At 42.5% G+C, this 16,558-nt stretch overlaps 1 protein-coding gene across 1 annotated transcript in view; it reads right to left on the reverse strand.

The window, feature by feature from the left end:
- Window positions 1-16,558, reverse strand: part of crocc2 (ciliary rootlet coiled-coil, rootletin family member 2) — a 270,040-nt gene that overhangs the window by 69,119 nt on the left and 184,363 nt on the right. Inside the window, exon 31 of the mRNA XM_048542456.2 lies at window positions 15,625-16,065. Coding sequence (XP_048398413.1) covers window positions 15,625-16,065 — 441 coding nt within the window. The remainder of the gene's footprint in view (window positions 1-15,624; window positions 16,066-16,558) is intronic.

The following is a 16,558-nucleotide window of genomic DNA, read 5'->3' on the forward strand; positions in this document are numbered from 1 at the left end:
AGTTGATTTTTTTTGGGTTCATTACATATTTCTTAATAATTAGTGACATTATATCTGAGTTACAGAAAGTCCTTCAGAAGATCTCAGGTTAGACTTAAAGAGAAAATACACATTGCTATGGGTACATGGCCTGAACACTAAAACAGCAACTGAAATATTGGTTATAAACATGGATTAGCTCCTCCTAGAATCGTTCTTTTCTAACAGGTTTCTTAGACTAGCCATGGAAATGTAGGGTTACAGAGATGGGGTAGACCTTGGTGGAATGCTCTTTGGAGGGTTGATGTGGACACGATGGGCTGAATAGCCTGCTGTGGGGATTCTATGATAATGCTTTTAAGCCTGCCTTCTTTGAAGGCAGCAGAATTCACAAAGTGGCAGATGTGACAGTATACACAGCAGCTCTGAATATTGAACTCGATCTTGGACAAAAAAAATGTGCTCCAGATTATAGTGGGCATTAGGTCCTCTCTTAGCAGGAACAACTAACTGTAAACATGAACGAACATCCACGACAAACCTGGAAAGTTAGAATAATTGCTAAGACTGGATTTTACTCTCACCATACCCTGCACCAAGAAAATCCAGTATCAAAGATGGATCATCAGGCCTTAATACAATAATGGTGTTCTGGAAGAGATCTGTCCTGAGCCAAGAGTTTCCTTTGTTGAACCATCATCAACCTCTACACTGTGTGCAGACTCCTTGGCAGTGTCAAAACCTTCTTGCAAAGTACCTTCTGCTAAATACAATACTGTTGGAAAAGTTGGCGTCTGATTTCCTGCACACAATTAAACAATAGGGAGAGTGAAGATTATTTGCCTCAGAGGTGGCAACTGCTTTCTAAACCAAGACAACCCCCAACCCCCAACCCACCCCAACCCCACTCCCCCATCTTTTCACTTAGGCCCCAGTGCTGCTCTCCATTAAAAACTGTTAGGATTATGAAAACTCTCGGTATATTGGCCCTCCGCCAAAGCAAACACACACAAAGAGCTCTCTCCTTGTCTGAGCAGAGATAACAGCAGCAGAGGAGTCATCTCAGCTTTGCACAATGTCACAGACACCACATTGTCAGATTACTCCTGATGCTGTTGTCCATCCACATTTCAGGAGGTACTCCCTCCTCAACTTTTTATCCCTAACTACTTTGGAACAATTTTACCTTGCAGATTAACAACTGATTCTTAGTAAAATTAAGTCTGACAGTAGCTGTTCAGCATCTCTGTGCATGTACAAGTTGTGCACGAACCTGTGGAATTCACTCTCACAGAAAGCCTTGGGGCCAGTTCATTAGATATATTCAAGAGGGAGCTGGACATGGCCCTTGCGGCTAAAGGGATCAAGGGGTATGGAGAGAAAGTGTGAGTGAGATACTGAAATTGCATGGTGATCCATGTTCAAGTTGAATGGTACTGCAGACCTGAAGGGCCGAATGGCCTACTCTTGCACCTATTTTCTGTTGTTCTATGTGTAGGTATCTCAATAATTATTTCACTCCCGAAACTACGCAGAAATGAATCTCTAATTCATTTCCCTTCAAGGTTGGACTGAAAGTAAAATGGTTAATTCTATTGCTTGAGATGTTTTCTATGGTTGGCTTAAATTCAGAGCGTACTGCGGGGCGGAGGAGTGCTGTAACAGAACACCATGAATGTTCAATAATAGAACATAAAACAAAAGAAGGTTGTGAAAGGGACAAAGTGAAAGATAAGTGATGGAGGCACAGAAACATTGAAGGACTGGAGATGGACAGGTAGGCTCATTGAAGGAACAAATACAGAAGAATACAGACACTGGAATGATACAGATAAATAGAAACACTCTTCAAACTGGAGGAATAGAGGCACTGAAAGATCATCAGTAGAGGAATGGATCATTGAAGACTGGGAGACAGACAGATAAGATTTAAACTTAAAATTTGGCACATCACAGAGAAGGATTTCAAGTCTTGATGTAAAGGTTATCATTACACATATTCTCCATTTGATGAGACCTCAATATGCACAAGTATTTCAAGTGTTCAGCGCAAAACACTCAGGCTCAGGGAGTGCTGTGAGATTTTGCACAATGTCAATTTTCTTCATGCGCAACACGTTCAGTGAAGGTTGTCCTGTGTCACGGGGGTAATTGGATGCAGCTGGTGTGTTTCTCTGCTGATTTTCCCATTCCTTGCCTTTTGGGTCTTCCCTAAACTAGGAGCTCTGAACTTGGCTACCTGCCATTTCAAAATACCCAAGAAGAATTGGATTTTCTTTGGTGCTGGCACAGAGACGCAATTAGTACCAGGAGCCTGAAAACAAAGATGTTGCTAGAAAGAGTTTTTGTCTGTCCATTTGAGCATTACTGAAAGGATCCACATGGGTAGCTGCCAAACAGGGGTAAGCTTGTTAACTGACAAACAAGACTGGCCTTTATTGGAAAGTTCTGAAAAATGAATTAACCTTCTGTGCTGTAACCAATCTGTGAATCTATTGCACAAGAGTTATTTTTCGATATGAAAATTAAAGTGCTTTTCTCACCTTGAGGCCTTGTGTCATCTAAGAGCTTAGGAAGCAAAGATCACTCCATTCAGTCACATGCTTTAACTGAAGCACTTAGACTCAAGGATAACATATGCTGATTTACAGAATCCCTACAGTGTGAAAGCAGGCCATTTGGCCCATCAAGTCTTCACGGTCCCCCACCCTCCAAAGAGCATCCCACCCAGACCATTACAGTTAGTGGGGTTGACTGATGGTGAACATAAAACACTAAGTTTCACTTCTGCATGTGCCAAAGTGCATCTGGTACAGAGCATAGTACTGAAGAAGGAAACACAGTCAATACATTACTCATCAGAAATGTCTTGGTAAATGTATAGATAGTTTGGGGTCTGACCATGTTCAGGCCTCTGGTTAACATGAGGGGTGAATGGGTAAAGTGCAGTGCAGGTGTATGGTGCAATTCCTGCCCTTGAAGGGCATCAATGAACCAGTTGACTATTTGCAGTGATCGAAAGAACTGAATGGTCATTTTGCTCCTGCAGTTAATCCACAAATAAGCATTAATTTGCTCTCCGTCCCTAACTGTGCTTGAGAAGATGGTGTTGAGCTGCCTTCTTGAAATGCTATGATCCATGATTTCTAGGTGCATCTAGGTGGCTGATAGGAAGGGATCTTTGACCCAGTGACAGTGAAGCAGCGGTGACATAGTTACAAGTCAATGCGATGGAGATGAACTTGATTTCGATTTTATTATAACGTACATTTTAAAGTAAGAATACAGTAAGGTACAGTGAAAATCTTTTATTTGTGGCCTCAAAACAGTGCCATTTTGAATAATTTAAGAATAAGGAAATAAAAGAAAGATGTAGCTGGGAGGGAGTCCATCAGGTCCGAAGCCAGCTCATCACCACCAATGGTGGCATTCTTATTGTCTGCTGCATTCTTATTGTCTGCTGCATTCTTATTGTCTGCTGCATTCTTATTTGTCTGCTGCATTCTTATTGTCTGCTGCATTCTTATTTGTCTGCTGCATTCTTATTGTCTGCTGCATTCTTATTTGTCTGCTGCATTCTTATTGTCTGCTGCATTCTTATTTGTCTGCTGCATTCTTATTGTCTGCTGCATTCTTATTTGTCTGCTGCATTCTTATTGTCTGCTGCATTCTTATTGTCTGCTGCATTCTTATTTGTCTGCTGCATTCTTATTGTCTGCTGCATTCTTATTTGTCTGCTGCATTCTTATTGTCTGCTGCATTCTTATTGTCTGCTGCATTCTTATTTGTCTGCTGCATTCTTATTGTCTGCTGCATTCTTATTTGTCTGCTGCATTTTAGAAAAGCAGGGTAGCAGGCTTGGAAACTGCTGTCGAAGGACGCTTGGTAACTTCTTTCTGTGCATCTTGGAGATGGGTACACATTACTGCCACTGTGCATTGTTGGAAGGAGTGAATAATGAGGGTGATAGATTAGATGTTTATCAAGTGTCCTAGTGGTGTTGAGCATTACATGGTGTAATGATCCACTCTGGGAGATGTCACATTTCAGCTAAGACAAAAACTGAAGCCCCATCTGACATCACAGGTAGACATTAAAGACCAATTTTTTGATACACATTCATCAGACAAGTGGAACTATTCTGTACATTTCTGACTTGGGCTTTTATAGATGGTAGACAAGGTTTAGGCAATCAGGAGATGAATTACAGGCCACAGAGTTGCCAACTCTTGACCTGGTTTAATAGTCACAGTTACTATTTACCTGGGTGAGTTAGTTTTTTTTGTTAATGGTAATAATTTGGTGATAAAGATGGAAGATTCATTAATACTAATAACATTGAATTTCAAGGGAAAATGGTTAGGTTCTACATTGTTAGAGATAATTACTTCCTAGCACATATTTATAATGAACTTTACTTGTCATCTAGCAACCCGGGCCTCAATATTTTCCAGGTCTTGCTGCATAAGGACACGAGCCAATTCATTACATGAAGAGTAACCAATGGTGCTCAATACTGTGCAGCAACCAGTAGACATCTCCATTTTTAACCTCCACGGTGAAGACATGAAGATTATGAAGCAGCTGAAGATGGTCGAAAATAGGACACCACCCTGAGGAACTTTCTGCAGAGATGTCCTGGAGCTGAGGTGACCGACCGAACCACCATAACCATTTTCCTTTGTGACAGCATGACTCCAACCAATGGAGCCCTCACTAATTCTGAAAGAAGTCATTGATTTATAATTAAAAGTACTTCTGGGCTGTATTCCATGTACTGATGGAGGGAAATGTGTCAGTTAATCTATACATTGCAAGATTTTACAACCAGCACAGAAACGGTGATCAGATAATCTTGTTTAGTACGATGGTTATGCGTCAAACTTTGGCCAGAGAAATTATCACCATTTTCAAAGAAATGGTGATCTTTAAAGTTTGTCTGGAAGTTCAGATATGGCTTCAATTGTTTCCTCTGAATGTGACATCTCCCAGAGTGAATTATAGAATAGTTACAGTAGGCAAGGAAGCCTTTTGGTCCCTCTGATCGTTCAAGTAAACTCACCATCCAAACATCCTCTGTGACTCTGAATATTTTTTGTTTTCTTCAGGTGTTTATCCTGTTCCCTTTTAAAATCACAGGGCATCACGCCCCCAATAGTGCATTGCGGATGTTAGATTTGTTTGAATACTGAGATCTCTGCAGTGGGTCTTGAACAATAGCCATAACCTTCTGACTCTGAATGGAAAATATCCTCCAAACTGTTACAATCCCCATAGAATCTGATTACTTAAAAAGAACTTACAGTTAAGAAACTGAAAGATTGGTATGGCAAGATTTCACAATTTGTGTGGTCACGGCACCAAACAGCCTAAGAGCATTTAACAATTTCTTGTGGGCATCTTCTATGTTAAACCGCAGAACACAGGTTGAGAAATAATGACTCCCTGACCCACCACAAAATTACAGAACTGTTACTGCTCAGAACGAGGCCATTGCATCTGCATCATTACCTTGCGTCAGTCTCTAGAATCCCCCATAACCCTGCACAGTATTTCCACCCAAATAATCATCCAGTATGCCGTCTTGAATGTCTCAATTGAACCTGTTTCCACGACGCTTTCAGCGAGTGCATTCTGCTGAAATAACTATTTTGCGAGACCATAAGTTGTTTTCTCACCTCACATTTGCTTCTTTTGCAAATCATTTTAAATCTGCGTCTTCTGTTTCTAGATCCTTTTTATGAATAGGAACAATTTCTCTCTATCTATTTTATCTAGCCCACTTATCATTTGATAACCTCTATCAGACCACCTCTTAGCCTTCATCTGTCCAAGGAGAACAATCCCAACTTTTTCAATCTGAAGTTTCTCCTCCCTGGAACCATTCTTGTAAATCACTTCTGCCCTCTCTCCAATGGGTTCACAGCCTTCTTAGAATGTGTACAGTTCCAGGTGGTACAATACTGCAGCTGAGATCTAACAAATAACTTATACAAATACAACCTGTCTGTCTTCTCTCTAACCTATCTGCTCCTCAATCTTCACAGACCAACTCTAATCCCAATTCCCTACCTACAGTGACCTTTACTGGCTTCATCCCCGCCTCCTTGACCAGCACCTCTTCTCTCCCACCCTATCCGCTCCACTGTCCACCTTCTATCACCGCCTCCCCACTCTATTTATTTCAGAGCCTCCTTCCCCTCCCCCATACCTGAAGAAGGGTCCAGACCCAAAACGTCAGCCTTCCTGCTCCTCTGAAGATGCCTTTCCTGCTGTGTTCATCCAGCTCCACACCTTGTTATCTCAGACTTCAGCATCGGCAGTTCCTACTAGCTCCAACATCACTGGTTTGCTCTTGTGCTCTATGCCCCTAGTAATAAAGCGGAGGACATGGTACCCTTTACTTACTCTTCTCTCCACCTGTCCTGCCATCTTCAATGATGTGTCCATATATACACACAGGCTCCTCTGCTCCTGCACCCCCTTAGAGTTGTATCCCATATTTTATGTTGTCTTTCAGCGTTCTTCCTACCAATACTCATTACTTTATGCATCTCCGCACTGAGCCTCATCTGCCATCTATCTTCCTACTCCACCAACTTGCCAACATCCTGCTGGGGTTCTGCTCTATCCTCCTGACAATTCGCAACTCTTCCAAATCTGACGTCATATTTTGTTTTAATTTTCAGTCATAGAATGAGGGCATTGCTAGATAGGCTAATAATTATTGCCCATTCCTAATTGTACAGAGGACAGTTAACTGTCAACCATATTGCTGTGAGTCAGGAGTGGCACATCGGCCAGGCCAGGTATGGGTGGCAGTTTCCCTCCATAAAAACCAGACGGCCTTTTCCAACAACTGACAATGGATTTGCGGTCATCACTGCATTCTTAATTTTTGATTTTTATTGAATTCAAATTACATAATTTGCTGTGGCAGGATTCAAACCCAGATCCTCCAAACATTAGCTGAGTCTCTGGATTAACAGCCCAGCGATAATACCATGAGGCCATTGCCTCCACTAAATACAAAGCTTGAAACTGTTCCCTGCATTCCAAGATCCAGAATACTAATCTATGTCAGGAAACGCAAGGATCCCAGTACTGATGCCTGAAGAATACCAGTACAAACCTCTCTCCAGCCTGAAAAATATCCATTGACCATTTGCGCAGTGAGCAAACTTACATCCAGAACCATTGTTTCCTGTCATTCAGTTAATTCTGTATCCATATTGCTACTGTACCTGTTATTCCAATGACTTGCAAGTTTCCTCATGGATCTGTTGTGTGGCACTGTATCAAACACCTTCTGGGAACCCATGCACACCACAGCAGCAGCATTACCCTCACTGAGCCTGTTACTTCTTCGAAAAACTCCAGCAACAAACACAATTTCACCATTAGAAATCCATACCTGACTCTTCTTGCTAAATCCATTTTCTCCATGTTGCTACTAATTCCATCATAAATTGTTTTCAGAAGCTTCCCCTTTATTGTAGTTAGACTGACAGGCGTGTAATTACTGGAGTTTTCCTTACAACCTTTTCTGAACTAGGACAAGACGATTGCAATTTTGCAACCTTCTGTCACCTCCCAAGTGTGAGGAAGACTGAAAGATTGTGCAATCTCTGATCTTCCTTCCTTCCTTCAGTATCCTCGGATGTTTCTCATCCAGTCCCTGGGCCCTGTCAGTTTTAAGCATGAACAGTCTATCCAGCACCTCTTCCTGATCAATTTTGAACATTTCAAGAGATAGAGGTTCCTCCAATGTCATTCCGATGGTCTGGGTATATCTCTCTCTTTGTTAAAGACAGATATAAAGTATTCATTTAGTACCTCAGTCATGCCCATTGCCTCTGTGTGTAAATGCCCTTTCTAGTCTTTAACTGGCCAAACTCTTCTTTTACCACTTAATAATTTATAAGCCTGTTGGACAACATGTTATGTTTGCTGCCAGTCTTTTCTCCTAATTCCTCTTTGCTTCTCTTTTCCGGTTCATCTCCCTTCTGGAACTTCTCTCAAATATACTTCCTATCTGTCACCCATCATAAAGGACCTTTTATCTTTACTTAATTTTTATTTCTTTTGTCATCCAGGCAGTGCTGAATTTGTTTATCCTACCGTTCTCACTTGAGGTAATGTACCCCAATTGTGTCCAAACCATCTCCTCTTTAAAAGATGGCCCACTGTTCAGTTAGCTTCTTCTGTCATTTCTTTCAATTATGCCCAACTAAATCCTTGCCTCACTGATATCAACCCTGCACCAATTGATTTTTCTTACTCTGGGTTGATGCTAATCATTCTCCACCACCATCCTAGATATTACAATATAATAAGGGATAGTAGGAACTGCTGATGCTGGAGAATCTGAGATGACAAGGTGTAGAGCTGGATGAGCACAGCAGGCTAAGCAGCATCAGAGGAGCAGGAAAGCTGAAGAAGGGTCCAGACCCAAAACGTCAGCTTTCCTGCTCCTCTATGCTGCTTGGCCTGCTGTGTCATCCAGTTGTACATTGTTTCATCATATAATAAGTAATGTCTTCCAAATGTTTCTCCACTTGTATCACTTGCCCCACTTCAGTTACAGGACCAGGTTCAAAAGGGAATCCTTCTTGTTGGACTGGACACAAACTTCTGCTTGAATCTGTCCTGTGCACAATCCAGAAATTCATGACCCTCGGTATCCCTTACACTACTAGTTTATCAGTCTATATTTGGATATTCAAAGTCCCCTTATGACTACTCTATAACGCTGGCATCTCTCTCAAATTTTCCAGAAAATTTGTCTCCCTACATCCTTTCCACTATTTGATGGTCTATTGACTACACTCAGCGATGTAATTGTACTGTTCTTGACAAATTATTTGATCCTTGAACTCTCAGACACATCCTCTTTCCTCCAGCACAGCAGTGTTATTCTTAACCAATATGACCATCCCTCCTCTATTCCTTCCATTTCTATTTTTTCTGAATCCAGGAATGTCTAACACCCAGTCTTGCCCTTTCTTGAGTCACGATTCTTATTGCCAATATATCTCCACATGGAAATCAGTACCAGTACCTCGCCAAGCTTATTTAGTATGGTCAGAGAATACATCAGAGCATGCACATGAACACTGAATTAGACTTCATTCCTTTCTCTCCTATTTCAACTTCACCTCTTACCCTCTATTCTCTGTGCTACTGTCCACTGTATCCCTAAGTATTTTATGAACAATGTTATTTTATTCCCCTATTTTCACTTGGATCCCACACCCTTGCTAACTTAGTTTAAAAACTTCCCAACACGACAAAAATACTCACAAGAAACTCAGTACCATCTCTCTACAGGTGCAGTCTTTCTGGCTTGTACAAGTGCCATCTTCCCTCATCTCAGGAATTCAAAGCCCTCCTTCCTACATCATTTTTTCAACCATCAATAAGCACGCTTGATGGATCAAGCTCCAATCAGCCACTTAAGAGCTGATTGATGAACTCAGCAAAATACAAATCTCAATACTGAAGTCCCAACCTATCACCTCCTGTCAACCTCTGGGTCCTAGAGATTGTTGCTGCAGGCCCAGGCTTTAGGACACTTAAACAAGACAGTAAGTGTTTTTCTTCTGCATCTCGAGGGCTGGGTTAGGGTTAGGGTCAGGGTCAGGGTCAGGGTCGCAGGGAAAGGTGGGATCTGTCATACCTGTCCAACTGGCCCCAGATTGGGGCAAGTTGTGGCCATCCTACCCCCCCATCTCAATTTGGTAGCCAGCTGCTCTGGTTTTGCTCATGTAACGTATCTGCCAGGAAGGCAAGGGATCAGACTGGTGCTGAGTTGGCGTCCTTAATTTGCTACTAATTTACTCAATTAGGGTCTGTCAAAAAGGTACCTCTTGGATCTTCTCTCTCAGCACCTAATTCTTGAAGTGGTGACAAGGAGGCAAATAACTATCTAAGGTCAACATGCCCAATTACTGACACTTCTTGCTGCCATCCTCATCACCCCCAGAGAAGGGATAAATGCTAACACAGGTTTCCCTGTGTTTTACTTTTACACAGCCCAAAAATCCCACTTTACAGGTATATATTCACAGTTCTCAATTACACATTCAATTCTCTTAGCTTCCAAGGTTTTATTTAGTTATTTATTTATTCATTCATTGCATAAGGAGGTCATTGTCTAAGCCAGAATTTATTGCCCATCCCTAATTGCTCAGAGAGTAGTTCAGAGTCAAATGTATTGCTGTGGGTGCAGAGCCATAGAGGCCAGGCCAGATAAAGATGACAGATGCAGCTCCTAAAAAGGTATTCGTGAACCACATGGGTTTTTCCAACAATCAACAGTTGATTCATGGACATTTTTCAATTATTAATTCCACATTTCATTTTCACTGAATTCAAATTCCACTATCTGCCATGATGGGATTCGAAGCCAGATCCCCAGAACATTAGCTGAGTTTCTGGATTAACAGGGTGGCAATAATGCCACTCAGCCATCATCTTCCCTCCTTTCCCTACCTCATCACTTAACTTTGAACAGTCTTTCATAGTTAGAAAATTATTTTTTTCTTTACACAGAATTCTTCTTCTAGCTCAAACTTTCCAACCTCACTTCCACTCCTCACAAATTTGGACTTACCATTCTGGGCAAGAACTGAAAGCTGTATTTTTGTGAAGTGAATCACGCAGGCCTTTGGCCTCCATTTGTTGTCTCTCTTCAAGATCCTGGCAGACTAACCTTGTTTGAGAGTTTCAGGAGTATCTTAGAAATCCTTCCACTCTCAAAATCCATCTCCATGACAATCGTGGGCCTTGTATCTGGGTAGAAGTACTGACTGTCTAGCCTTCAGGCACCAACTGTGTTTAAACTTGGAAATGATTGGGCACTTTACAGAATTATTGTTTATAACTTAACATCCTTAGCATCTTCCTTAGACTTTGAAGACTGGCTGTCTGATCATTAAACACGGACGCTTCTGCCTTTATCTCCTAAGGTGAATGATTCATACTTTCTTTTCAGCAAAAAATCCTTTGATTTCTAACAGCCCCCACATTTAAATCTGCTGTCATGCAGATGTCAAAGGTCACATGATCCCCTTTATTGGGCCTTAAGGATCCAGTCTGAAAATAGAACACCATCTCATGAACTTGACAAGTGTAACACAACTGAGGTGCCGATGACAAAGTCAAACCCAAAGAGGAATGTAAAACCCATTTCAGGCAAATCAAGTGTGGGGTAGAAATATTGGACAGGAATGAGAATACCTTGTGTTGAGCAGTACGAAGTTGCCAGGAAACACCCGGGGAATGTTTGCCCTTTGTATTTTGTATAATAGCAGCAGATCTCCTGAGACACTGCACATATGGGGTCAGATCACAGTTAGGACAAACTGCTAAGATGAGAGAGAAAGAAAAAAGGGAGTGAAAGGAAGAGAGAAGGAAAGAAAGAGAGAAAGAATGAAAGAAAAAGAGCAAGAGAGAAAAAAAGAAAAAGAGGAGAAGAGAGATGGAAGGAAGGATAGAGAGAGAGAGAGAGAGAGAGAGAGAGAAAGCGAAAGAAATGAAGAGGAAGCAAAGAAGACAGTCAGATTGGTTGAAGGCTCTATTATACTGTCAAAATTGCATCTATACAAATTGGCTTCAGCGCACATCAAATGTGGCAGTATTGATCAAGGATTGAATTTTTTTGGATGTTTTGCCAACACCTCTCACACCGGGGACCTTGATCTCTCAAGGAAATATCATCATCTGCAAATTCCCTTCTGGCAACATTTCTCGATGTGGAACTAAATCATCATTCTTTCACTGTAATTATGTAAAAATCCAAAAGGCAACTGTTGATATATCAACATCATACAGGCTGCAGTGGCTGAGAAAAATGGCTCATCACCATCACCTTCGAAATAGCATTTTGGGATAAGCAAAAACAGTTGAACTTGCCAGTGACGGTCACATCCCAAGATCAAATTAATAAAGAAACAGAGCCCATCTCACACAAAATGGGCTTTGCTCTGAACGAGGGTTAACTTTCAGTTTGGATGTAGATTTCAAAAGAGTTAGCTTGGATCTCTTGGCTCTTTTGAAGACTTTAAACCAAGCATTTTCCTTATTCTGAACTTGTGTTCAATAGGGTAAGAAGACAGAGTAATGCTAGTCTTGTTGTTCCACTTAGCTATTATTCATTTAAGCTTATTAATGAACTCAGCCAGTTAACAGGTGATATTGTATTTTTTTGAACAAACAGAACATTTATTGTTCATATAAACATTAATTCTTAGATTCTTCACCAGTACTTCTCAACAGCATTATCTAGACAGCATGCAAAGATGTTGAAAGTGGTTTTAAAAGGTCATTGGACATTTATATATTATTGTGGACTGTACCCTATCCATTTGATCAATAGAAAAAATTTGTACTAGTACCCACAGGTTTCAAAGATAAATAAACAATGCCAACAATTCTACACTTGCACCCACACCTCCTCCCTCACCCCTATCCCAGGCCCCAAGATGACATTCCACATTAAGCAGAGGTTCACCTGCACATCTGCCAATGTGGTATACTGCATCCACTGTACCCGGTGTGGCTTCCTCTACATTGGGGAAACCAAGTGGAGGCTTGGAGACCGCTTTGCAGAACACCTCCGCTCAGTTCGCAACAAACAACTGCACCTCCCAGTCGCAAACCATTTCCACTCCCCCTCCCATTCTTTAGATGACATGTCCATCATGGGCCTCCTACAGTGCCACAATGATGCCACCCGAAGGTTGCAGGAACAGCAACTCATATTCCGTCAGGGAACCCTGCAGCCTAATGGTATCAATGTGGACTTCACCAGTTTCAAAATCTCCCCTTCCCCAACTGCATCCCTAAACCAGCCCAGTTCGTCCCCTCCCCCCACTGCACCACACAACCAGCCCAGCTCTTCCCCTCCACCCACTGCATCCCAAAACCAGTCCAACCTGTCTCTGCCTCCCTAACCTGTTCTTCCTCTCACCCCAAGCCGCACCCCCATCTACCTACTAACCTCATCCCACCTCCCTGACCTGTCCGTCTTCCCTGGACTGACCTATCCCCTCCCTACCTCCCCACCTATACTCTCTCCACCTATCTTCTTTACTCTCCATCTTCGGTCCGCCTCCCCCTCTCTCCCTATTTATTCCAGAACCCTCACCCCATCCCCCTCTCTGATGAAGGGTCTAGGCCCGAAACGTCAGCTTTTGTGCTCCTGAGATGCTGCTTGGCCTGCTGTGTTCATCCAGCCTCACATTTTACCAACTTTACCTGGACTAGTTTTGATGACAAATGACAGTAATCCCAGCCCAGATACTATCATCCTATTGAAAACATTGCATATTCCCATGAATTTAGAACATAGAACATAGGACAATACAACGCAGAACAGGCCCTCCGGCCCTCGATGTTGTGCCGACCTGTGAACTAATCTAAGTCCCTCCCCCTACACTATCCCATCATTATCCATATGCTTATCCAAGGACTGTTTAAATGCCCCTAATGTGGCTGAGTTAATTACATTAGCAGGCAGGGCATTCCACGCCCCAACCACTCTCTGAATAAAGAACCTGCCTCTGACATCTGTCTTAAATCTATCACCCCCCAATTTGTAGCTATGCCCCCTTGTACAAGCTGAAGTCATCATCCTCGGAAAAAGACTCTCACTGTCCACCCTGTCTAATCCTCTGATCATCTTGTATGTCTCTATTAAATCCCCTCTTAGCCTCCTTCTCTCCCATGAGAACAGACCCAAGTCCCTCAGCCCTTCTTCAGGGCCTGCGCTCCAGACCAGGCAACATCCTGGTAAATCTCCTCTGCACCTTTTTCAATGCTTCCACTTCCTTCCTGTAAAGTTAAATCTTTATTTTCCTGAGAAGTGTCTTAGAATCATAGAATCCCTACAAAGTGAAAGCAGGTCATTCAGACTATTGGGTCCACACCAACCCTCCAAACAGCATCCCACCCAGATCCACCCCATCTCTGTAACCCTGTATTTCCATTTGCCAATCCACCTAACCTGGACACTATGGGGAAAATTAGCACGGCCAGTCCACCAAATGTGCACATCTTTGGACTGTGGGAGGAAATTGGAGCATCCAGAGAAAATCCACACAGACACAGGGAGAACATGCAAACTCCACACAGACAGTCACCCAAGGCTAGAATTGAATCCCGGCCCCTGGTGCTGTGAGGCGGCAGTGTTAACCACTGAGCCAGTGTGTCACCTGAAATGCCTTTGGTTTTGAACCCCCAAGTATGGACTGATCGAATTCTGTTCCAGTACTGATGCTGTCTGACCTACCGAGCAATTTTTAAAATTATTTATCAATTTCCAATTTCCATATTTTTTGCTTCCATTGTCAGTCAGATACTTCCTTAAATCAGACATCGTTGCTTTTATTCTAATTGGATACTAGTTTATGTGGTAAACATATTTTCTGATTGTGTGTTGCCTACAGATCAATCACAGAGAAAGTGGTATTTTCAGTGCTCAATGGCCTGTAACAACAACTTGAAATTTCTTACACAGCAAAATTAAGCAAGGAACTTCAGGGGACCAATGTCAGACAATATTTGACACTGAATCACATCAAGTTGCAATGAAAACAGATGATCAAAGCATGCTCAAAAGTATATTAAAAATGTTCTAAAGGACAGAAAAAGCTGGAAAGGTTTAGGGAGGAAATTCCATAATTTTCAACCTAAGCAACTGAAGGCACAGTCATAGAGACATACAGCATGAGAACAAACCCTTTGGTCCAACTCGTCCATGCTGGCCAGATATCCTAAACTGATCTAGTCCCATTTGCAAGCATTTGTTTCATGTCCATCTGAACCCTTCCTATTGATTTGCCTGAGATAGTAGGAACTGCAGATGCTGGAGAGTCTGGAAAATCTGGAGAATCATGACGCTGCTTGGCCTGCTGTGTTCATCCAGCTCTACACCTTGTTATCTCTATTAATTTACCTGTCTAGGTGCCCTTTAAATGTTGTAATTGTACCAACCTCTGCCACCTCCTCTGGCAGCTCGTTCCATACACGCACCACCCTCTGTTGTCCATCAGTTCCCTTTTAGATCTCTCCCTCTCACCTTAAACCTATGCCCCCTACTTTTTGACTTCCCTACCCTGAGACAAAGACCTTGGCTGTTCACGCTATCCATGCCCCTTATGATATTGTAAACCTCTATATGTCACCTCTCACCCTTTGACGCTCCAGGGAACATAGCCCTAGCCTGTTCAGTTTCTTGCCACATCCCCACCTACACGGAATGATTAAAGTTAGGAATTCCTCAGAGTCCAGCATTGGAAGAATGCAGAGTTCTTGGAGAGGGATAGAATCTGGAACTGGCTATAGAGACAGGGAGGAAATGAAACACAAGGTCAGCGATTTTGAAATTGAGGCATGGCTGGACTGGGAGCCTATATGGGTCAGCACTGATAGGTACGATGACTGAACAGAGCTGACACAAGTCAGAATACAGGCAGCAATGACTTGCAATTTCAGGTTGAGGGGCAACAGATGATAGGCAGCCAGGGAAGTATGGAATGATCATGTCTAGATGCAACAAAAAATGTGGAATTTTAGGATGTTGAGAGGGATTATGGCCACATTATAATCTCACGCTTTACTGAGCAATGGATTAGCCTTTACCTGAAGTAGCCGTCGATCCTGTTCACTGGACGTTAGAGTCTTCTGAAGTTTAGAAATCTGCTCCTGTAGCACCGCTGCACTGGCGGTCATGTCTGAGAGAGACAGTGACAGACTCTGCACCTTGTCCTTCAGGTGGCTCTCGCCCTCCTCGGTCTTGGCCAGGGTCATCGTCAGTCGGTCGAGGGTTAGCTGGAGGGCGGTGGCCTTTGTCTCACTATCAGCCACTTGCCGCTGGAGCATCTCTATCCGGCCCTGAAGAAAGTGGACCTCTGTCTCGCGGTCATTCAGTGTCAACTGCATTCTCTGCATTTCCCCCTCTAACGAACGTGATGAGAGCTCCAACTTGGTAATACGATTCTCAGACACTTCCAGCAGGTCCTTCAGCTTGCGTTTGTCGGCTTCCAGCTTTGTCTCATTTGCCTTCATCTTATTGATCTTCTCCTAAAGTTGACAAATGTTAAAAGCACTTAAAAGCTCCTAGAAATGACATTTCTACCCCAGTTGGGTTGACATCATTTCAAACACCAGCATTATCATCACCATAATTGTATGCATTAAGAGGCATCTTCTCTCCCCCATTTGATATGCCATCTCCTTCTTTCTCTCCTAAAAGTAGAGATTATAGCTTCTTATTTGATTTCTTCATGCTTATCAACATTCTTGAATCAACAGATCCAATGAACTGACAAATTATGTGCAGGAGTAGGCCATTCAGCCCCACTTGCTAGCTTTATCTTTTGACAGAATCATGGCTAATCTGACTGTGGCTTTAGTTCCACATTTCCATTTACTCACAGAAACCTCAGCCAATCTACCTTTCTCTGCTATGAAAATATTCAGTGGCCTTGCCCCCACTGCTCTCCGGGGAAGAACATTTCACACACTCCACAGAAAAGAAAGTTCTCCTCAATTCCATCTTAAGTGACAACCTGTT

The sequence above is a fragment of the Stegostoma tigrinum genome, chromosome 14, assembly GCF_030684315.1.
Source record: "Stegostoma tigrinum isolate sSteTig4 chromosome 14, sSteTig4.hap1, whole genome shotgun sequence".
Classification (NCBI taxonomy): Eukaryota; Metazoa; Chordata; class Chondrichthyes; order Orectolobiformes; family Stegostomatidae; genus Stegostoma; species Stegostoma tigrinum.